Source organism: Mixophyes fleayi, chromosome 10 (genome assembly GCF_038048845.1).
Source record: "Mixophyes fleayi isolate aMixFle1 chromosome 10, aMixFle1.hap1, whole genome shotgun sequence".
Taxonomy (NCBI): domain Eukaryota; kingdom Metazoa; phylum Chordata; class Amphibia; order Anura; family Limnodynastidae; genus Mixophyes; species Mixophyes fleayi.
Window position 1 is genome coordinate 36,471,981 of NC_134411.1, and position 25,942 is coordinate 36,497,922.

Sequence of the window (25,942 nt, forward strand, 5' to 3'; positions counted from 1 at the left end):
CTGCAGACATCCAACACAGTAACCTGTTTTACCTTTATTTGGGGACTTGTCCAGCACCATCTCCACTCCCCTGTACTAATACGGAGCTTACTCTGCCCATACATAATATATATGGCAAGAAGCAGAAAAGAACTACGGTGGAGCATTAACACAGAGGGTGCTTTAATAAGTGTCCTATTCCAGCTAATATCTGCTGAGATTACACTGATGGCATATAGCTAAAATTATGTAAGCTGTAAATGTTGCCTCCGATTGTATAAACCAAGCACTTGTCGGTGGAGAGATGTCTGCAGCCAATCAGGGGCATTGATAACGTTCCACCAAGCAGTGTTTATTTTCTAACATCTTAAGAATGTTATACTTGAATATACAGTGCGAGTGTCTCCCGTACCAGGGGCGCCTCGGGAATAGAACCATGATGGTTTTAGAAAGGAGATCAAACTTATTTTTTCACTGTTTTTCTTTAATGTAGCGAGATGTAAAAGTCTCTCTGTATATTTACATTAACGGGTCTAAAATCCAATGGAACTATTTGACTCTATAAACAGAGGGTCCTCTGACACAGACATACGTGGCACCAAAAAAACTGCAGCTGAATGATTAATGATTTCAGTTGAACCTATTTCAGAAGCAAATGGTCTATGATATGGAATTCTCTCACATCATACGTTATCCAAGATGTAGAAGCATTGTTATAGTGACAGCTAAACCACCAACATAAAACTTAGATTGTCCAACACTGAAAACCAACAAGCTGTATGTACCATATTAACTTTACTGCATTATTTTACAGGAGCCTCATCCTGCTCCTTCCACTATATAACGCTCAGTCTGTGGCTTCCTGCTGCCTCCATTCCTCTCCTCACATCATGTCACTGCCCCAGTCACATGCAGCCCTGTCCTCACTAACACATCACTCATCTCCTGATATACTTTGTGCTGCTGGTGGACCCTGCTCCTTCCACTATATAACTCTCAGTCTGTGGCTTCCTGCTGCCTCCATTCCCCTCCCCACATCATATCACTACACCTGTGACATGCAGACCTGTCTTCATTAACATAATCACAAGTGGACAGGTGACTGCCTCCAAAAAGATCAACATGAAATGCTCACTTCAAAACTAGTAATATGCGGAAAAACAGGAGATAAAGACTGACGAAAAGTGACTTTTTATACATCTTAAAAAAAAAAGTGATCACCAGTCTACAGGACCTTAGATCCAATTCAGCGGGCTTCTGGTGGAAATGGTTAATTCTCCGCAAGAGCAAGAATTTCTCTCCTATTGAAGCTCCCTCTACTGATCGGTCTGTGGCTGCTGTAAACATGACCAATAGGAAGAAGCCTGCACAGGTAACCAATCTCTTCATTTTGGTTAGTAGTAGAAGTAGTCACAGCCTGATCACTAGAGGAAGCATCAGTAAGTCGGAGGAGGTGAGTAAATTGTCTGTAGTCCAACTGCTCATGCAGGCAGCTCCCCCAGCTGCTCCCTCTAGTTCCATTTGTGCATTTCTACAACCCCATTAGTTAATTTTCAAAACAGACTTTTGTGATTTTTCAGTCGTAACATAAAGAAGCAAAACTGTAACAAAAAAAGATGAGTTTGACCATTGCACTATGCTGATAAATTACCCTCCAGCTGCAACATGCATATCATAGTCTCCCGAACGCATCTTGCTAGAGATGATATTGCAATCTTTGAATGTGATGGATGCCAGCAGCCTTTACTATCTACGGACGGCACAGAGCATTTAGTAGCTGGGGTATCGTGGGATTGGCCATTTATGTTAGAAAGTGAGCGCTGTGATGAGAACATGTTCTCACGGGATATACAATGTCAAGGTCACAATGATACAAAACGTATCTGTACAGATCCGGCAGCAGAAATATCAGGTCAAGTCACAGTGGACAAAAAAGAAACAGATTTTGACCAAGATACTCAATGAATACTTCAGGACTGTTATGGAAAGGCAATGGATGAATATAGGTTAATAATGTCATACCTCCTGTGTGACGTGTCCAAGTCGAAACACGTCTGTGATAGGCGAACCACTTCTGTGTGCTACTGACCAATCAGATTTCACAGACAGAAGTACCTACAGCATTACATTCTTAGAACATGTACTTTAAATCATCATCCACACTAGCCAGTTATAATTGGGGTGAACTGGGTGAGTAATGTTAGTTAACGATGGATGGATGTTACATACTGGACAATAGGAGTTATATCATATACAGGACTATCATAACTGTATTTTAAACAAGATGTGTTACGTTCTGCAGTGGTGGTTATTTAATATACTGGACATTTAGAATGTACGATATACTGGACAGTAGTAGCTTTATATATATTGTGGACAATATAACCAGTATTGCTGTATGTACTGAACACTTAAGTCTGTCGTTTGCACGGGATAATGGTGGCTGCAATATATACTGGTTATTTGGGCTGTATAAGATTGTGGTAGGTGGGTTTAGGATGTAGGCACACATCCCACCTGAATCCTTGTTGCCTCTAAATCTGCTTAGATATTGCCACTTTCATGCTATATACACAGGGGCAAATGCAGGATTTGTAGAGGGGGGTTTCCACACCAGGCCGCCAGTGGGTGTGACCAGCATGCATGGGGGCGTGGCTATACTTTTAGACAGTGCTTGGCTGCTCTCCAACTCTTCCAATCCCCATAATATATATGGACAATGCTGCGTGCACTACTGTTAGGTGCACGCAGATCTCCCTTTTCAAGCAGAGCCGTGTGAAGCAGGGGCAGGGTCCAGCCACCTCATTTATACAGTGCCCCAGGCTTGGAGGGGGGTTTCCAGGCACTAGGAAACCCCCCTAAGTTTACCTATGATACACTTTTCTTTTGAAACAAATGCAGAAACCTTTTATAACAGAAGTTTGGTGTTACACTGTAAGCCAGAAACAATATCAACAATCTTCAAACAGCTTAACTTGCACCGGTCTCCTAATGATGCCAAATACAAGATCAATTTCATTTTCATTCCCTAATTAGTAGTTTAATTGTATAATTGCTAACATTGAATCACTCCAGGAGAAGTCAATGTTGCAGTCATAAATTGATGTATAATGGTTACTATTGCTAAAACAAATAAGACAGAGAATAACGTAATATTCAGCAGTGGAAAGTACTATTATGTCTAAAAAGCTTACTCCATTCCAGAAGGATTGCATCTAATTAAAATCACTTTTATGGGATCTATGACTTTCTGGAATCATTTCTGATATCTGAAATATCTTGTTGAAAACTGAGCAACACACTGTTGTTGCTAGACAACAGATTTGTAGGTTGTGAGTGACTGTCATATCTTAGCATTATCTGTAAACTTGGAATCAAACCATGAATTGTACTGATCGGTAACCGTGGATATCAATGTTAAGACAGGTTGGTTATTTACAACCTGATCAACGGCAGCAAGAGTGAGTTTCTGAGACTTTAACTGGTGAATTCAGGCAGAAGTCCTATTTAAAATTTTAAGATCTCCTTCAATTAGTTATAGTATTCAGCTTAGTGATTTTAATCAGTCAAACATCATGTTTCTGAGAGGTTACCCTTTAAGCAAACCTAATATAAGTCTCTATGTTCACTGGCAGCATGAAGGTATAAAATATTGGACCCAGAATAGAGACTGTATACAACTGATTGATAATCAGAGCATTGCACTAACTTCAAAATGCAATACAAAGAACATGCATCAGTGAACACCTGTAATCCTCCTGGTACTCCTATACAACATGTAGTGTAATATGTACAATGATTCTGAGGCTATGTATGATTGAAAACCTCTTACACACAGTAAGACTACTGGTTTGAAATAGTAGAGATGTTGCCTATAGCAACCAGATTATAGTTGTCATTTTGTAGACTGTACTAAATAAATGAGAACTAGAATCTGATTGGTTGCTATAGGCAACATCTCCACTTTTTCAAAACCGCAGTTTAGTAAATATACCCCACAATCTCTGAGCCCTGCTTTCCTCTCCTACTAATGCTTTCAATTTAGGAAAGACTTTAACAGAAACAAAGCTGTCAGTCACTAGTATTTTGTTAAATTGTCATAAAATAGTATGTAGAATTGTTAGTAACAAAGCAGTGATGCTTGATGGAAACACGAGGGACAAAGTTCTCTTAAGAGGTCGAAATAAATCCAATTTGTGGTTAATTATAAATACCAAACCAAAACTGTACCTTACTTCACATATTATAATTAAGCAGGAGGGCCTGAAATGATGAAATAGTCTCACAATGTTTAAGGTGTGTTTTATTTGGGTCTAAGCACCTTGTTGTATTTAGTCTTTAACTCTGGGAAGTGGTCCCCCAGCAGCACAGAATATATCAGGAGATGAGTGATGTGTTAGTGAGGACAGGACTGCATGTGACAGGGGCAGTGACATGATGTGAGGGGGGAATGGAGGCAGCAGGAAGCCACAGACTGAGAGTTATATAGTGGAAGGGCAGGGTCCCCAGCAGCACAGAGTATATCAGGAGATGAGTGATGTGTTAGTGAGGACAGGACTGCATGTGACAGGGGCAGTGACATGATGTGAGGAGGGGAATGGAGGCAGCAAGAAGCCACAGACTGAGGGTTATATAGTGGAAGGATCAGGGTCTTCCAGCAGCACAGAGTATATCAGGAGATGAGTGATGTGTTAGTGAGGACAGGGCTGCATGTGATAGGGGCAGTGATATGATGTGAGGAGGGGAATGGAGGCAGCAGGAAGCCACAGACTGAGAGTTATATAGTGGAAGGAGCAGGGTCTCCCAGCAGTACAAAGTTGTGATGTGAGGCTCCTGTTTCATTCCTGCAGGAAGATTATGGGGTCAAATAAACCTCTATAGAAACAAGTTCATAGTTGCAACTTGTCATCTTCTGGAAGGGGTGTATAACCTGCCCACTGAAAGAGGCATCTTCAAAGAATAGAACAACTCCCATATGCCAGTTTTTTTTTATTAATTATGTGAAACTTTACAGTATTTAGCACCCCAAACAAAACAAGAAGCGGCGTTTATGGACTATGCAATTTTTACCTCACTTATATGTTCAGATTGTGATAGAAAATCCCCCACAAAAAAACAATGAGCAATTGCACCTGTAATACATAGTGTAACACATAGTACATAGGTGCAGCTTGGAAGGACTGAGAATGTTTTCAAAATGATGAGAATAATGTATTTATCAGATATATACTAAGACTTGCTGATCATGTTCCACCACAGCCTCCCTCATATACTATACTTTATATATTACATAATATTTATATATTTGTACATTACTATATGACATTAGCTATAGTGTTTGTATTGTCAGCATTATGTAGAGTTTGAACTTTCGTCTCTTACTAATTGACGCCTGAATTGTGTGACTGTCGTCATCCAGGCCATAGAAAAAGTTAGATTTGGTCAAGGAGCCGGGAACTTTCAAATAGTTGTTGACAGAAAACCATTTACATTGAGACTACTTGCAGAAAACAGCAGCTTAGGGAATTGATTTGCTAGTGTCCTTCAGAACGTGTCAGAACACAGTGATGAGCCAAATGCATTAAAACAAGCTGTTAACCTTCACCGGCGCGGCCGATACCTTGACTGCTTTCCCTTGTTCGGGACTCACAATATTCGGCAGAACATAGTCTCATCTTACCAGCTGGTCACATTATAAAATCATTCCCTGCCAGGTTCAAAGTAAAGAAATAAATCTATTCTTCCATCTGGGAGTTACAGTTTCAGACCGACTCTGCGTTCCATTTGTCAGTGGTAAAATTAGTCCAACTCTCTCATGGCGAGAGAAATCGGAACGGTCTTAACTTATCCAAACTACTTAAAGAAATTTTAACCTCTGCAGAAGCAAGAAAACTAACATGTGTTCAGCCAAGACAGAGGTCACAGCGAGGAACAGGTTGTAAATGTAAAAGATACCCCACGCGTTTTGCATTCAGATCCCCACACACTAGTAGTAATATGGAGGATTTAGCATAAATTAGGGTTAATAATAGTACTTTTGCAGCTGTCTACAAAACACTTAGAGGTATATTTACTAAACTGCGGGTTTGAAAAAGTGGATATGTTGCTTATAGCAACCAGATTCTAGTTATTTAATACATTCTACAAAATGACAGCTAGAATCTGATTGGTTGGTATAAGCAACATCTCCACTTTTTGAAACTCGCAGTTTAGTAAAATAATTCCTTAACCTATAGTGCCCAAAAGAAAATGCTATGTTGAAATATTTTTTCTAAATCATACCGCAACCCAGCAAAAAAAATCGTATTACTTGAGTTCATTTTTTCCTTTTATTATGTTGTATTAACCACCAGTCATTATAAAGGTCTATATATTCCTATTTCCCATCATTATCTTGCACTACTCCTATTGTGAGGATGCAAATAAGTCATTATTGAAGGTCAAAAAGGCTATGGGCTAGATTTACTAAACGGCAGGTTTGAAAAAGTAGAGATGTTGCCGATAGCAACCAATCAGATTCTAAATTTCATTTTGTAGAATGCACTAAATAAATGACAGCTAGAATCTGGTTGGTTGCTATAGGCAACATCTCCACTTTTTCAAACCTGCAGTTTAGTAAAAATATACCCCTATGTGATGATTGTATATAGTAGCTCTAGTATATTATAATTTTTATTTTAATCCTATATATAATTATCAACTTAATTACCACTGTTTTACTTTACTTGTATTATCATTTGTTGCTCTATTTTTATTTTTAAAAGTTGCGTTTATGCCGTTCCTTTCTGTTTTCCATGACTAATCACACTGTTGCTCGTCTACGTACCTGTAGATCACTATTGTATTACAAAACAGGTCCGACTCCCCTGGCAGGGCCAGAGGCAGCTATCTGCTTGCATGATTAACTCTGCTATCCACAGTGCTTATCTTGCTACTTAACTTACATTACTGGTACTCACGCAGGTTTCTTAGATATTTTCCTGTTAAAATTCTGGCCCTACATATATTTTACTGTATTTCTTCTATGAAACCTTTCTGCGCTGTATTTTTAATAATTGTACATTCTACAAATTACCCTGCACAGCACTTATAAGGTGTTTTATAGAATAACCTCTATGTCTACAGATTGCACGTTCTGTCACTAACTGCCGTGTACAGCACTTGTAAGACGTTTTATGGAATAACCTGCATGACCTCCGTACTCTCACATCAATCCATCACCTACCATTAACGCATACCATTAGCTCATTGGGGTCTGACCATATGTTATCAGACTTATTGCTCACGACAGATCAACACATATTTTTATCTTATTTTTATTTTATTTCCATCTTCTAATCATTTCAACACTTCATATATTTATTCCTTTTTTTACCCTACGCATTTCTTTACATCTTTTCGTGTCCAGCTTGTGCACATAACATACATACAGAACAAAAGTCAGCTTTTAATTTAACAGACAGCTCCAATAAAAGCGGGGTTACACCCCTTTAATTTCATGGCACCTCCTTCAACAACAAGATATATAAAAATGTTTTACATTCAATGGTTTTAACGAAAATTCTAAATTTGTGGTCAAAACATAGTCATTTTATCTGTATCGAATAATACAAATGTGCTTTTATTTTTGTTAATATGTCATCCAAAATGTTCTGTGAATGGTGTATTCTGGGCTATAATAACATTGCTGATTAATAATCCTCTGTATATGCCAATATCTATCCTCACCACCACAGACATATTTTGTGATACCTTTTTACCTCTCAGTATTAATAGTTACCTATTGTCTTAAATAACTCAACTCAGTCTAAGATGTTTGTATAAATGTCTTCTGTAGAGTTTTAAGTAAAAAAAAAAAAGTGAGAGATTGATTGTAATGAACAAAAAAAAACTTTCCACCAAAGTGCACAATAATGAAAGTTTAATGTACCTAGATATCGTTTTTATGTCCCGCAGTGTTAAAATAATTACCCCAAATAGATTCCAGCTGTTATGTTTAACAATGTTCTATTCTGCCACTTATTCCTGTCTGAAAATGGGGGTATTTCATCATCATCATCATCAGCAGCAGCTATTTATATAGCGCCACTAATTCCGCAGCGCTGTACAGAGAACTCACTCACATCAGCCCTCTTGGAGCTTACAGTCTAAATTCCCTAACATACATACAGACACAGAGAAAGAGAAAGAGAGAGACTAAGGTCAATTTAATAGCAGCCAATTAACCTACCAGTATGTTTTTGGAGTGTGGGAGGAAACTGGAGCACCCGGAGGAAACCCACGCAAACACGGAGAGAACATACAAACTCCTCACAGATAAGGCCATGGTTGGGAATCAAACTCATGACCCCAGTGCTGTGAGGCAGAAGTGCTAACCCAAAAGTGAAGTATTTTTAGCTGAGATCAGTTCTGCCCATGTTTCAGTCTCTCTGTCATATACAGGGGCTTGCAAAAATATTCAATCCAAAATTCCGTGATAGTTGGCCTCTTTTGTGGCTTCCTCACATTCTCCTCCTTCCTCTGACGACAAGTTTTGAAGTTTGGCCTTGTCTAGGCAGTTGCTGGATGGTACGATGCAACTTCCATTACCTCACAATTTATCCGGCATTGCTCACTGGGGATATCTTGTGTCTATAACTTTATCTTTAATTTTCTTAGAATACTCTTCAGTTTCACAGCATGACCAATGTTATTTGAATTAGGGGGTCTATTCTCCATAAAAGTTGACCATTTTTTTTTAATGATTCACAGGTATAAGCTACATGAAAGTCGATTGGCAATATCTTTAATCTATTTAAGCTTTGAGCTCTTCCACAGCACATGGAGTTGAAAACTTATGCAATCAGTACTTTTTCAGGGGGGTTAATAAAAAACAGCAAATAATGAATTATGAGTTCCAAAATTTACTTTAAGAGCCTACTGGATCGCAATAAAAATACTGATCTGTGTAAGTGTCATTTATAATACAGACTTTTGCATGGGGTTGAATACTTTTGCAATATTTACGTATAATCTCTCCAATCTTTCCTCCTGTAAGCATCACTTATAACATAGAAACCACACAGAAGCAAAGATAACCTGTTTTTTTCTTTTAACGCAATCGTTTAGCAAACAGTCAAACCTGGGTTGCCAAAAATTAATTATCAAAGGAAGAACATGAAAACAGGCAAAATACTTTATTAAGCAACAGTAACGATTTCCTGATTATAGAAAGCAACATTAATTAAAAGTGCGCCGGCCTCGGACTACAGAGCAGCGCTGACGTTCTCCGTGTAATTATAGCTTTGCAGAAAACAATTATTTCTTAACATAATTCAAGAACATTTTTTACCACTATCGTCGTTAACAAGAGACATCACAATTTGTTTTATCATTTAATCCTTCCTGTTGTGCTGACAAATCCATTTTTGCATTGTAAAAGTCAGTCAACAGCGTTCTCTTTTACTTCCCTTTGTGTCATTGTTTATTTTATTTTTTAATATGGTATATAAAGAACATATATACCTACTGTCCACTCTGGTATGAGAAAATCAACGTGCCATATGGCGCATTCTAAGTGGGAGGTTCCGTAAATGACTCTCTGATTGGAAAATAAGGAAGCGAGAAATGAGTATCCGCGAGAACGGCTCTTTCTATTTGTTTGTTTCTGGAAAGGTTTGGTAATAACTGGGACAGCGGGAGCGCTGGCGAGTTATCTGTACGGCATAGTCCTAGCACGGGAGACTGAATACAAATGCACAATATATATATAATGTCTGTGCTGACCAGAATGGAAGTGGCAGGGTCATCCATAAAATTTAGCAGAGGACAAGAACCCTTTGGATAAAGCGCCCTTTAAAAAAAATAATACAAACAAAAGAAAGCCAGCAAAATTCTAGGACATGAAGTTGGCTCGTACCATAAAAGCAAAATGGTTTAGTTTGGCCACGAAATATAACATCTGAGCAACCTGTTGCAAAATAATGGAAACACTTTGCATTCATGGATGTCCAGATGGCAAAATAGTAAGAAAAAGAGCCCTCTATTAAGGAAACAATATCCACTGCCTACTGATTCACTAGGAACCAGGCCAGGGCTGGTGTGTCCTGCCAGAAAGGCTGATGTGTCTGAGAATATTACTGGTCTGGTCTGAATAAAATAGACATAGTGGCTGTATTCCCGGCTCACCGCCCTCAAAGCAGCCTATGATTTCCTAGCAGGTAATGTGATCGATGAAAAGTCTTAATAAGGTCACTGGGTCGAATGGACAGGCGACATTCTTGTGAATATTGTTTCAGCCCTCACAATGTCTAGGGTCATCAAGACACTTAGGATGCGCATGTAACTCTCTCACCGCTGAAGTGCTCTGCAGTGTTTCCTTTGTGAGTGGGAAACAGAGTTTCCCATCTGAGTGGGAAACAGCGTTTCCCCTTCGCTGCTGTATGTTACACTACAGAGCTTTTTCCCTATGTCAGTGTAAGGCACAACTTATGTTAATCACAACTAAACATCAGAAGGGGATCCACCACCACCAGACCGGTATCTATATACAATGAGCCATCACACGCATATTCACAAGGGTTTTGAACCCTAACATTCAGAACTATTCCCAAAATGAGAAAAGCAGCCATATTTCTGGCAATGGAGGTATCCTAGGGCTTAAAGGACCTTATTCGAAAACAATGAATTGGAGGCACCGGTTTAAAACTGTACACCCTGTTGCCCTGTGCCCAAAACTATATAGCGGGAGCAATTTCAGAGTTGGTAGTTAGATTTTTGGACCATTGTTTCATTAACTTTTTGAAATGGAACAGTCTGCTTCCAAAGAAAAACTTTTTAAAAGGACAATTTTTACCTGAATTTTTAGCATTACTTTTGCAAACTGATTTCGCAGCAGCTAATCCCTCATGTTGGTTGGAAGCCAAAGTCTACAAGAACGCTCCACTCAACTGTTCTAGGAAACAGATGATCTCACTTCAAACAGAATTGTTAAAAGGAAACAGCAGGAGAAAGCTTCGGAGAGGAAGAGCCTTCAATATTGTCACATACGACCCAAACTATTTATATTGGAAAAATACATTGAAACATAAAACTATAGGATTACAGTTAGAGATGCTTAAATTAATCCTATAGATTGTAAACTTGCGAGCAGGACCTCTCACCTCACTGTCTGTATTACACAGTATTGTTTTATTACTGTGTTTGTTCCCAATTATACAGCGCTACAGAATTTGCTGGCGCTATATAGATGATGATTAATCAAATTGGTTTGAAATTTGAATGAATTTGTCCAGTTCAATGGCCTTGAACTTGTTCTAAGATTGCGATTTTCAGGCTTGTTGGGTTTGGGTTCACAGTTTTGAAGTACCACTTTGCAGTTAAAATATAAGACATTAAAAGAAAATATAAAATGTTGCTTTAGAGTAAAAAAGAATGTAGCTAAACTCAAACAAAAATTAGAGTTAAACTCAAGCCAAATTTTGCAAGCTTAATTGGCTATATTTTATAGTAAACCATAAAAAATAACACACAATGTAGCCATTCTAACTTAAACAAACTGGTTTAAGTTTAGCTCTATTTTTATTTTAGAGTTTATCTATATTTGTTTTTAATCTAAAGTTCGAGAAGCTATTGCCAACTTTTGAACTTTACGGTAGATTGGACAAACCGATTTCAGAACCACTTTGAAATAAAAATTGAGCCTCTCTCGATAGTCCTATTAACACAATTAATCATATAGGAAGAAGATTGTTTGTGATGTAAGAAAGTGGAAACCGGCCGGGTTGAACATAACTGAATTTAAGCCATTCTTTTAAGGCACTTGTACGACATTCTGATCTCATATCATGTCTTGACCTTCAACAAGACAAGAGTAAGATCTCATCTCCCTCTGTGCACAGTGGGACAAAAAGGAACGCGAGGCGCTCTAGTGTGGCATTGCCCACAGCCATTCTGTAACATGTACAACTGCTTCATCTTTCATAATTTCAACATATAAATCCTGGTTTCCTAAAGATGATGATCCTCAAAGCAGAAGAAAGATGGTTCTGTTTTAGTCCATGGATAATACACACGTTACGATACATTGGAGATCGTTTGCAAAACTGTGGACCCCCCAGTAATAAAACCGTCTGTGCCTATTTTTTGCTCTAATGCACCAGATTATATTGCAGCTCAAACTGGAGGCGTTTCTGTCTGCAGCTCTATCAATGTAATAAAAACATTAAAATGTATATAAATGATAAATGAATAATAATAAGAGAGAAAAACAGAAAAGTTTAAAAGAAAGGATTGGTCCTAAAGAAGTGATAATAGGATAGACTTTAAAGTTAGCCGTATACTCTTCCGTCCTATACATAAGGTTCTGCAGGGCATTTTCCTCCAGGGACAGTTACGAAAACTGCGATGTGGGCGTGGCTATAGGCAAGGCGGACAATCACGCGTTATCTGGCCTATACAACATTTTCCAATTTGTAAATGATGTTCCTTGGGGGAGATTAACTCGACGGCCATGTGACGCTCGGCCATCACCAAGATGTCCGACTACACACATTGCCATCCATTACGGTAGGAATCTTCGGCCATTTTTCTGTGCACTGCTATGGGGTGCGAGAAAAAAATTAGCGGAGACTCCTGTAAAATCTCCGCTGTGAGGTGTGTCCCTGGACGTTCTGGAGACACCTTGCGCCGATTTGAATCAGCCGTGGGTCTTCGACATATAAGAGATATAATCAACCTTTCTTTGCGAGTATTTACTATTGGGCTCCTGAGTTTTGTACGTATACACTAAGTATACACTAATTTGATCAATAAGGTGCTGGTTAGATACACTCTACTAGAATCTATCTAAACAAAGATTAGGTATAGTAGGGGCTAGTTAGGGATAGTAACTAACTTTGTACAATAAAAACGGTGTTATATATTATTTTATATTGCATTCCATGACATCCTTTGAAATAAATGATATTGTTTCCTCAAAAGATCTAAAATAAAATATCCACCATAGAACCCAAGGGAACAGTGACGTGAGATATCGTACAAAACTTTGATCAATAGTTATTGGAACAAGTCAGAGTGTTGTATCTGTCAGACAGAGGATGGCGTTTAATAGGGCAAGAAATGCTCTGCACTACTATTGTGGTTTACAATGAGTATGTTTCAGGGATCTTAACACATTTAGTCTGTGCTTACACTAAATCACTCAACAGAACGACAGCCATCATCAAGTCTGGTGGACCGAAGGTGACTCAACCTGAAGTTAATATCTCTACCTTCATTTAAACAAGGGGGAACGAGACATGTTTAATGCATCTGCTTTGCAGAGGGTCTTTTTACATCCTAAGGACTGACTGCTAGTTTTGCTGACTGCAGTTGTTTCTTACAGAAGCATATTCAATGTCACTGGAGTTAGATGCTGAAGACTTGTGTGTGTATTCTAGGCAGCCTGCATCAGTCTGCACTTTGCCGGTGCATGAACTTGTACAGCGTGCCACAGAGGAACACACAGAAATGTCTGTGCATTTAAATCACTAGGCCAACTTTCTGCTTTCTTTCCACTGCAACAGCGGCTATCGCCGGTTTGATGGAGAGCCAAGAAGCGGCCCCCTGACGCCAGAGAACACAAGCCCGTGCTTGACACAGATGTATGGCTTGGGCACTAGCAGACGGATCAGTGTCCCAGAGTGCTAGCCTTGTCTACAAACAAAAAAACACTGCTGTCTTCAGCTCGGGCAGCCGGAAGGACACATCAAAGGTCATCTTACAGTATTAAAAGGAGAGAAATACACTTTAAATTCAGATAGGGTGGCTGTATGCAGGGCTATTTACAAGGCAACTTCCTATAAATATTTATCTTTCACTTGCAATTCCTAATGGGTCAGGGCGTTAACGTACAAATGCAGCACAGTAACGGTGCATAGAAGCACGTTAGACATGTACATTAAGATGCACCTTCATTTTTTGGCTACAGGGATCTAGAAATAAGTCAGCTACGAGATGCAAATTGTGCACACACACCAACCGGATGGAAGGTTTGGAGATTCGGATGATGACTGACGCATCAATATAATTAATGTTGCATATATCTTGTCGTACACAAACGCTACATCTTTGCTGGATTATATGTTTCTTATGCGAGGTGGATTGTACAGAAAATAGTTTGAGCACAGCCACCAGGGCAATGTAAATACAAAAAAAAATAATTCATGAAACAGCAAAAATGCCGTCTGATGACATCATGCTAATACTTTGGTGTGAATACGCCAGTTTATATGGAGAAGCATTTGAGTTGACCTGAATTAAGCTCTTTACTAAAAGTATCCCTGCCATACACTCAGTAAAGGTCCACTTACCTGGGTTTGCAGTCAGGTGTAGTTAATGAGTATAACACATATTGCTTTGCAGATGCACCACCAGACTCTGCAGACCAATATGCGGATTAAATGCTGCCAGAGCCGTGATGTCTGATTGGAGGCATTTAAAAGACTAATTTGCTCTACAAACAGAACACAAAGCTCTTTCCGCATTTAAAACACAAACCAAACACCCTACACCATACTTGCCAATCTTTGAAAAGTTAATTCCGGGAGATCCCGGGCAGGGGGCGTGGTTGGAGGGAGGGAGGGGTGGGCACGGTCAATCGCGTCATTTTGGCCCCGCTCCCCACGGGGAAAAACAATGTTTTGTCACAGGGGTGGGGCCAAAATGAGTTTGGAAATTTGGCGGCGGCGGTCTGGATGCGGACTGAGTTCCCCCCAGTTGAATATCAGTGGTATAGGGCGATGTAGGCTTGTGCCTAAAGACGGCAGCTTTTGAGGGGTGCGGCTATGTCTGGAATCACCTGAAAGAGGAGGCTCCCCTTTTTAAAACAAGGACACCTGGGGCTGAGATAACTAACTGTCCAAACTCCATTACCTGAGCCCAGGGCAAATTGCACGGTACCTGTGCACATGGAAGTAGTAGCTGATCTTTCAGCACCACTGATAACAGATTACAATTACACAGCTTCCTACAATATGTACTTTAGCGGACATATCACTAAAAGCATGCAAATGAAACCACAAGCAAACCACAGCCAGTCCACCCACACTAAGGACATCTCTTGTGATAGCACACCCCATTATGAAAAGCCACACCCCATTTTCTCTTTAAAAAAATAGGGACTGTTTGGAAGTATGTGACAGCTCAGTATAGAAGCAATCCTGGAGTCTAGAGATTGCTCTGTGTATGTGTGCAGGCTGCCATTAGTTGGGAGAGACAAACGCTCATCGATACCCTCCCAACAATGGCTGCTGCCACTGAATGTCCATTATTTTGTATAAACAGGTGAATATAAATGAATATGTACTTTCTTGTGTAACAGTAACTGCAAAAATGTGCATTTACATTATGTATTGTTGTAAATCTGTTTTGTGTCCAGACACCCGATGTACAATCACACACAGGGGTAGATTTATCAAACAAGGTGAAGGTGTTGCCCGTAGCAACCAATCAGATTCTAGTTATCATTTATTTACTACATTATAGAACATGATAGCTGAAATCTGATTGGTTGCTATGGGCAATATCTCCACCTTTTTAGAAGCTTTTTATACATTTACCCCCTGCGTCTATATTTTTTATTTTTTTTATTAAATCTTCAAGTGTAGGTCAATGATGTCTCCTAATTTCAAAACAACTCATGGAATTCACAAGTTCTCAAATAATTAAAAATATTTATTCTAAAAATGTTATTAATATGCTTATCACAGTGTTATTTACACGGCTTTGTGAGTTATCCAGTACTTACACTGAACTGCTAATAAAGTGTTATTTTTCTTTGATTGTTATTAAATAGAATCATCAAATTAGTTGGTAAATTAACTAAATATAATATATATATATATATATATATATATATATATATATATATATATATATATATATATATATATATGTATGTTAAATTTACTTAATAATAGTACATAGCACAGCCATTTAATAATGCTAATAGAATTACCAGTTTTAATGAGAGAAATAATCAGTTTATTATAAATAAAGAATATTTTAACAAATTATTTACAAAACCTTTGTTAGATAAGACATTATTTATAAAATTTGTAAATGGATTTTCATATCGGAAATACATTTGTTATTTATTTGTGAATTCTAATAAAAAAATAAAAAATATACATAAAACACTGTTAATTCCATATTTATTTTACACATGACAGCATTGTTCTCTGTGCACACCGAGTACTAGACAGGGCTCCCGGCTCAGAGAGTAAGAGTTACACATCTCAATAGTTTAAGGTGAATATATACATGGGTTCCAGATCTCATCTCTCTGGCTCATTACCGGCTTACAAGGTTTGGTTTTCTAGCAGGATGTTTGCTTAGCAGTCTCTGAATATAGAAAGCAGCTCAGGGAACTAATGGAAAAATCATAAATGGCATCTAAATTATAAGTTACTTTAAAACGTACTGTACAGAGGAAACAGTGGCGACGCTGTGCGCTGTGTGTGACCGCGTGCGACCTTGCCCGGGATTGACGTGTCCTCACATAATTAACTCCCTGCTCACCAAACAGACGTGGAAGGTCCAGAATTATGTATCGGCGGAACTCAACCTTTTTTTTAGGCCACAACACCATTGACCACTGTGCCATTGTTCTGGGACCTCGAACATCAACAAACCATTATTCTTGGACCTTCAAAGAAATGGTTTCAAAACAGATGATACCTGGCAATCAGGGGACCCTCAAAACAGATTCTTTGAAAGTCACGGCGAAAAGTGACCAACACCTGACCTATATGTTTAGCCATTTGTCCCTGCAATCCAGTCCAAATCCTGGAGCAAATGGTATTTGCTACAAATCATCAGAAAACGCTTATTATTATTATTATTATTATCATAATTTTCGAAAATGTCATTAAGTCACATTGTGGGTCAACCCTAGACCTGTGCCAAACATTATAGGTCTAGTGAGAACAATGTGGCTTGGACCTCGCGGCTGTGGTCTACGGTTCCCCCAACGCTACACATAAACACTTATAATAACCCGTACAATTATAACTCTTATTATAAATGATTATCCAATCATCCCACAATTAAAAAAGGCGCTCACTACAATAAAACCACAATTATCACCCTACTAATTAATCTCTATCTTCAGCACAATATAATCCAGTTTAACCTTCAAATACCCAATCCAGAAAAAGCCATAATAATTTATACACACCCCTCCCCCCAGGAGTCTACTCAACCGAGTTATACTTAATGTCAATAATAATATTAATCAGCAAAAAACATTGGCAAATTCTTATATGCAAAATGCACCAGAGCTCCGTCTGAATATAACTACTCCATCCAGCTCTTTTACACGAGTAAATTATCATTCAAAGCCCATAACAACAGCACAAAATGAAAGAGACATCAGCATAAACTTTACCGATGAATATAGGTCGAGGGGAATGCCGAATTCTAAGCAAGCCTAAGGAAATGTAATGAATGAGCTGCAACGTGACTTCCGTGGCCTGCGCCGAGCACCAGACAGAAGAGGGGGGGAACAAATTGGAAATCAAAAAAATTGAAAAAGAAGAAATTTTCTGTTGGACATAAAAGCAGAAAATGTAAAAATATTAAAAGCACCTCAGTGAAACCAATTAAATGGAATCTTTGAAAGGTGTTAGAATGTACAGATGGCTCAAAGGGAAACGTACCTTTTCCTGAAACGTTTTCTCATCATACGGAGGCTCTGTAATGCCATTATATCATAAATGATTATGGCAGAGTAAAGGAACCAACATCAGGATCTTTCACAATGTAGAATATACCACTGTACAGAGGTTTGTTCATTGCAAAACTGCAATTATCCCTCAATTTATGAGGAAGGAGCCTATTCTCTCCGATCTGCTCGCTGTCTGGAGCAAAGAATCAGCACAATCACAAAAACGCTGTTTTATTGCGAAAAGTCAACGCAACATCTGCAAAACCGGTCATGTCTCGACACCATGGTGAGATTTTGAAGGAATTTTAATCTATAGCATTCATTCAAAAGTAACCCCCCCATTGTGTAGTGATAGGACTCTACACCAAGCCTAATTACGCCTCTGTCACCAGCAGTTGGTGGATGTTTGTCAATCATCAAGTTCTGCCAAACGTGTAGGCTTGGTGCCTCGATGTAGGACAACTTTGCCCTAGCTACACCTTTTCTTCATTACATGGTGGTTTTTGTTAACCAAATTGAGAGTATGCGTCAAAACAAAGAAGGCAAATGCCAGGATAGACGTTATGTAAAATGAACCAGGACGGACCACTCTCTGTGGTATATATTTTATAAACCTTCTGGAAAGGACAGTTGTCGTTGTTGCCCCTAGCAGCTAATCAGATTGTACACTGGATCCAGAGCGCCTGCGATAAGTAACGGCTGTACTTATTTTATTCTGACTTGTTATTCTGCTACTTTTGGCTATTAAATTACTTTGTGCTGTGGAACCACACATCGGGATTCGACAATCGTTATTGGATAGCAATTAGACGTGCATAACACCTCTAAACATACTTGTTACAATTGTATAGTTGCTATATAGCAATGGTATAGATCTTACATTTTATGCTTTTTGTGTTTTGATGGTTGTTAAGAAATCTAGTAGGAAATAGAGAATTCAGGGAACACTCACAAAATTCACACTGAACTAACTAACCCCCAAACCTTACTGTGCCCCCCCAAACCTTGCTGTGCCCAAGGCAACTGCCAATTCTGCCTAAGCCTTCGTCCTGACAGTAGATTAACACTCTAAAACAAAATGCTTTTTTTTTTGTTTCTTATCAAATCTATTTTCCTGAAGTATATATTATACTCATTGTACAGCTTACATAGTGCATTAGATTACAGAAAATAGTATAAAACAATCTGAAGCTATTATAATAATCAGACATCAAGAACTGAGGCTAAAACTGTGGGCGCTACTTAGATCCGAGAGCCTTAAATGACCAGTAAAACAGGCCGTGGGTTACTGTGAACGGCTCGCAGCTCTTTGATTCATAATTTATATGTCACAGCAAATATAAATATTATTAAGCTCCATTACGGCTAGCTGGGGGGACCAAATCCAGAGATTATGAATGTATGCATTTAGTAAGAAAATTGACTTCAGATAAATCAGGTACATAATAGTTTAGAGCTGGTGGCTGAATTTACAATTTGAGACATTAAATGTTGGTATAAGTTGCGGAGTTCAGATGTAGAACTAACTCCCAGCAAATATTCTGTAATGTTGGAGAAAAACCTGAACTGTAAAATCCCTAAAACTTGACATGGATCAATGACTGATGTACGAGGTTATGCCTAAAATTCAAAGGGTAAAAAAGTATTTGACCAGATAAGTCGGGGTTTATATTGAAAGCTCATCTCCTGCTCATCCGAATGGCAGGGATTTAGCAACCTGTAACCAACCATATCATCGGAATTCTCACAGCAGCACAGGTTATGTCAGGAGTTGAGTCAATTGATCTCAGTGACCTATCCACTCCTGTGATTATGTTATTGACGGGAGCTATATAGTGGAAGGGGCAGGGTCCTCCAGCAGCACAGAGTATATCAGAAGACAAGTAATGTGTCAGTGAGGACAGGGCTGCATGTGACAGGGACAGTGACATGATGTGAAGAGGGGAATGGAGGCAGCAGGAAGCCACAGACTGAGAGTTATATAGTGGAAGGAGCAGGGTCCTCCAGCAGCACAGAGTATATCAGGAGATGAGTGATGTGTCAGTGAGGACAGGGCTGCATGTGACAGGGACAGAGACATGATTGTGAGGAGGGGAATGAAGGCAGCAGGAAGCCACAGACTGAGAGTTATATAGTGGAAGGAGCAGGGTCCCCAGCAGCACAGAGTATATCAGGAGACAAGTGATGTGTCAGTGAGGACAGGGCTGCATGTGACTGGGGCAGTGACATGATGTGAGGAGGGGAATGGAGGCAGCAGGAAGCCACAGACTGAGAGTTATTTAGTGGAAGGAGCAGCACAGAGTATATCAGAAAATGAGTGATGTGTTAGTGGGGACAGGGCTGCATGTGACATGATGTGAGGAGGGGAATGGAGGCAAAAAGCAACTTATAGACTAACAGATAATGGAAGGAGCAGCACAGAGTAGTGCTGTGATGATTGTGGTGTCAAACTCATCTATATTTGAAACAAAGTTTATACATCCAACTCATTAACTTCCTAAAATGTATATAACTTTGTAGTATTGCTTATCTCACTGTAATCATTCAACATACAGTATGTCCCAACATTTAAAAACTTGGACAAAATCAGCACCACCTTTGCTCCAACCACGCCTGTGACATATTTAGCGCCTTTTGTCTACATTCATCCCTGTTAAACAGAAGACAGTGAACTGGTTTGCATTGTGTGTGGCCCTCTCCCCCTGTCATGGGCTGATTGACAGCTCCATGTCTGTGACATATATTGTAGCGGGAGGCCCCCTACACCCTAACTAGTATAACAATGGGATCCCAATGTCCTTTGTAGAATTCCCACCCCTGCCCGATGCCTCATAAATACATTATATTGCTGCCACAGAAGAAAAAGTTTTAGCGCTGCTGACACCCCTTGTGTGAAGAGCAGTCATTGGATGGCAGCAGTCACATGACCTCACCATTCCTGAGGGAGTGTGGCTTATTGCTAGAAAACACGCCAAGGTGGAGTTTTGCCTTCAAATCCACAAATCACCCAAAATATGACAAGTTATGTAAATTAAATAATTATTTTGGTCATCTCTGCATCTAGACATCTGTAATTTTCAGCTGTGTTTACAGAATTTGGGGCCATTTAGGCACATACGGTATGGTTTGGCAAAATAGCGAGGACTTTGTGAGAAGCAAAGTGGCGTCTTGGAGCACCAGAGTGAGGATCTTAAAAATTGCCATTGGAAAACTCTATGGAAATATGTTGGTGCAGCGCTCAAGACCGTTTTAGTAAAATGAGAGATGGATCAGGAACGGGAGAAAGCTGAACATGCTCCAGTTTATCTTCTCCCTGTTCCATCGTCTGCTTTGATAAAGGGCAATTTAAAAAAGCAACCATTAAGTACCATCGCACAAAGGCATCATTACGTGCAATATAATGTGCAATCAGGAGAAACGCGTTGTGTTTAACTTCCCATTCGTTGATGGGGCTCAGTCTGAATGTTGCTCTATAAACACCATTCCCTCAGGAAGGCCTTTAAATGGAGCTGACATAATTAAAATGAAGAAATTCTGTTTGTAAGATGCTTCACTGATCGCAGTATCAGTTTGGGCATTTGGCATCCAGCGCACAAGCCCTGGAAGGAAACAGACGGCTTGTGAGTCTCAGTGGACCGAAACGCGTCTCAGGCAGCATAAGGGAAGAGGTGAAGAGAAGAAATAGGGTCATTAAAACACTGCAGTTCACGGGAAGTGTACACAGCTCTCTGCTAGAGTTCATTCACGGTGCAGCACTGACTGCTCTGCAGAATGATTTTACATAGTGAAAACAAACGGACATAAAAGACAGGGACTCTGCAAATAACCATCATTCAGTCTCTGCTCTGATACATATTAAAACTCTGCAACAACACCTGTACTGTCATCTTACCGGGTGCATTATTTGATGCCATTTGCACATCAAATGATCTAATCAAACAAACCCATAGAGGAAACAATCATGAAAATATGTCCTGGAGGTCTGATAGGTGCAACCGTGAGATCCACGCAAAGGAAAGACGACCACAAATCCCCTATATATGTCTAGATCATGAGCTAGTCTTATTTAGAGATGCTCACTGAACCCAGTGAACTGGTTTTGGTTTTGGATCTGGATTAGCTTCGTGTTATGGTTTTGGATTTTTTTAGAAAAAGTCCTAAAATATGCTAAAATCCCATAATTTTTAACTTTTTTTGTTCCTACATTATTATTAACCTCAATAACACTAATTTCAAGTAATTTGCAGTCAATTTTAACCACCTCACAGATCACAATATTATTTTCATACACTTTCGGTCAAATACTGCAGCGACCTGGCTGGATGGTAAGCGACAGAGCAACGACTCAAACACACGGCAGTTCCTACCACATCTAGGGCACATTGGCACACAGCAGTGGCAGAAAAGATAAATGGGGGTCCACCCTTCCTCCCACCGTTATTTTGGATCTTAAAAAGGAATCCAAAACTCGCGGGATCCGTCTACGTAATGATGACATTTTGCCTCGTTTTCAATTCCAAGGGTGTGTGACGGTACAGAGCCAACTCGGCTCGGTACTCGGATCACCTAAGTTTGGGTCTGTTCGGTTCCCGAGGAACCGAGCCTGAGGATCTCTAGTCTTACTATCAATTCTATACAAACATGGTAAGAGAGACACACTGTAACAATGACAAATATAAAATTAAGTTTTGGGTGGATTTGAATTATCTAACAGAAAAATCAAAATAGTACTTATACCCTGTGTGATCTGCCGAGTCCCCGATGGATGTAATGATCCCATTCCACAATCATCTCTACTCTGTGATACAGGCCCAGCCGGTGATACATCCACAACCCTGCGAAGTTCCCATTCATGTGATTGGCGAATGGCTGACACCCAGATTACTTATGTTAGTGTTGAGGTGAGAGGAACAGGACATGGGATCTTTACAGCCATCGTGGACTCCAGCCAGTGGCACATTCACGGTAAGTACAAATTCATTTTTACATTAACTTCTTGAACTCCAGCCAAAACTAAATTTTCTTTTTTTCTAGATAGAGGTCTGATATAGGTCTGGCTTTTAATATACCTCAGGGGAAATACTACAAGAATGAGAAAAGATACCCGGACATCAAGTTCAACCTTTCCTATACTCTAGTCGTGTAGATCCACATGAAGCCAAAATTTCTTCCATATCCCAAAAATGTCAATCTGATAATCTTCCTGTACCAATCACCCCCATGGTGTCCTCCACTAATTATAGCTACAGGTACCATAACCTGTAAGAACGTCATCCGGTTTATAGTTACATTGTTTCACTAGGTAAACACATTGCTATTTGCCATAACAAATTGTAAGATGTAACATTGTAAGATTGTAACATTTGTAAGATGTTTCTAACAAGTTCTCAGCAACCATTGGACAAGCCGTTAAACACAACTTAAGATTATATTAGTTTCTATAACAGATTTCCCACAATCCTCCCAAATTCCTCAATATGATTTAATGTTCTCACTAATAATATAAAATAGCTAAGGTTGTATCAACCTGAAAAGTTTTATCAGAGATAAAAGCAGAGGGAGGGAAACCTGAGAGTTTACGTTGAGTTCTGGGTGATCATCTTATAGGTAAAACCGGTCGGATATGGAATCTACTCCGTGGGTCTGAAGCCACACATACAATGTAGGATACAAACATTTCATTAAATCTCAAGATACAGTATGTTCAACTTCACCAAGGCCCTCGTTCAAAGTGACAGAGAGCAAATTTGCACCCGGAAAAAAAGAAATCTTGCAATGCAATCTCTAAATGAAGTTCATATTGTTTATCAAATTCAGCTCTGTGCAAACACTGCTCAGACTTTCCTCTTACCGGTACAGGAGAAGTCGTCGACACGGGTGTATCCCGGCACACAGTCACAGCGGTAAGATCCCGGTAGATTGACGCATACGGTGTTGGCTTGGCAATAATGCATTTTGGCGGCACATTCATCAATGTCTGGAAAAAAAACAACAAGACACCAAAAACATTAAAAGACAATAATAATCATAATTGTTACTAAAGGTAATAAACATTAGTTCAGTCTTATGTAATTACTGTTAATTCTAGCATAAAGGAACAGTTAAATACCTGGAACAGGTGAAAAGCAAAACTTTGACCTTTTTGCGCCAGTGCTGATTTTGCAGCCTGCCACTGTTTAAAGTAATCACATATATTTGATAATAAACATTGCACAGTGCATCTAAAAAACGAATTATCTGAGTTTGCATAGTATGCCATAATAAGAAAGCTATATGTATAGGTAAGATTATTTTGCAAAAATAACCAAATTTGCTTGCATAATGGGAGTGGTAATTTTGGTTATTCTATCACATTATCTAACAAAAAATCGGTAGGATAAAGCAGAGAGTGACGTACAAAACGCACAGGAGGTCTTATGTTCATATGCCCCATAATCCCGACTTGTGGATAATTTTGCTTTACCGTAGGTAAAGGGCAATGGCATATTGTATAAGAGGTGTGGCCGAGAGAGACTGATTCAATATCCATATAGACCTGGCAGTAACCAGAAATGATAGGAGATATGTATTTAGGAAGTGTAAATATGCAACAGGCTTTCAGACAACTGCTTTCATTGTCTGACGTGTGTAAGTATAATGGGAGCTAATTACGGATTGGTTGGTATGAATTGCTACATTGTTACATAATAACCTTGTTCTAACCAGAGTCAATATACAGTATAATGTAACTTTAAAGCCAGTGGAAAGTTTGTCTTTCTCGCTACAATGTTTAAGGTCACTCTCTTCTTAACTCAGTGACACTTAAACAAAGTGATGTATCCAGTGCGGAGTACAGGGGGGTGAACGGATTCTGCCAGTTCTTAAATCCAGCTGAATGTCAGAGATTTTTGTCTGGAAAACTCACAAATCTGTCCGCAAAATAACATATGCCCTCGTTAAGCACATGTAAGCAGATGTAAAAATAAAATTTGTTGCATCAAATGAGACCACACTTATGTGCTTGTAGTACGTGCGATAAACGTCCATGGCATTATTTTGATCGTTTCTTGTCCCGTTTCGATCCGTCTGATGCTCGTTGAAAACTTACATTCATCTCAATGGGAATTGTAAATGCAAGGAGCTGCGTTTAAGACACATGTATAAACAAATTCACGGAATGAACATATGTGTAAACCATTTCAAACGCCGGTGTGTACGTAACGTTGGTCACCTAGTCTTAGGCTGGGTACACACTACGGAAAATGTCTCCCGATGGTAAAATCGTTAAAGATGTCACAACGACTGAAAGTCCCGATCAGCAGCCGATTCATGTGTACACACTATACAAGTGTTACACGATTTACCGTCACATCTGTGACCTTTATCTGTCATAACCATCAGCTGAAAAGAAGGTGACTCTTTAAACAGTACGGAGATCTGATTGTGATGCGTACACACTGCAGAATTGGAACAACATTGTTCCATCGTCTATAGAGATTGTTAGTCCGTTAGTAAAATCAAACGATAGTGTGCTTTGGTACGATAAAACATGATCGTGGCAGAGTACACACTAATGCGATATCTGATCTAACGGACGTGTGATTGGCACGATAATCAGGTGAAAGATCTGTAGTGTGTACCCAGCTTAAGCTGCAGGAACAATACTCATTAGTGCTCTCTCATTTCATTGTCAAACGATACTTATCAGTGTTGTACTTCTTCATTGTCAAACTTCCACTACTAAGATAAAAGCTAGTTCATCATTGGTGGTTCTGGATTTAGACTTGTATGTATGAACAATGTTAATAAACAGATTGTATTTTAATTGTCATGCAGTTTCCATGTATTTACATAGCATAAAATCGGATTAAACTTGTATACAACAGGTGTGGCCCAACATTTACATCCTAGAAAAGATTAAAGGAGAAGCCTAATAAAACAACTACAATGTATATGGTTGAATAATGTGGTTGGTGAAGAAGTAGGAGGAACGGCAGGGAGGGTGAACAGACCTCTAGCTTAGTAATCCTATATCAACAGCATTTGTTCTGTGCTGCAGAACTCACAACAAACGGGGACAGGTTGAGGCCTGGTCAGATACAGATGTAACTCACATAGGAGAAAACACGCTCATGTAAACATGGCTTTACAGAGCACCGGACCACCCCAATGTCCAAGCTTAGTACAGTATCGCCGCTACACCCTCCAATCAAAAACAGACAACACGCTGACATTTAACGAACCCAGGAGATTACACTCTACAGGACAGAGAACGGTGTCATGTTTGACAATTTTGGC

The 25,942-nt window shown here is 39.3% G+C and overlaps 1 protein-coding gene across 4 annotated transcripts in view; it reads right to left on the bottom strand.

Moving 5' to 3' along the window:
* NELL1 (neural EGFL like 1) overlaps positions 1 to 25,942 on the bottom strand; it is a 474,045-nt gene that overhangs the window by 159,015 nt on the left and 289,088 nt on the right. For all 4 annotated transcript variants that reach the window (XM_075188423.1, XM_075188424.1, XM_075188425.1 and 1 more), the window contains one exon: positions 23,517 to 23,642. In XM_075188423.1, coding sequence (XP_075044524.1) covers positions 23,517 to 23,642 — 126 coding nt within the window. The remainder of the gene's footprint in view (positions 1 to 23,516; positions 23,643 to 25,942) is intronic.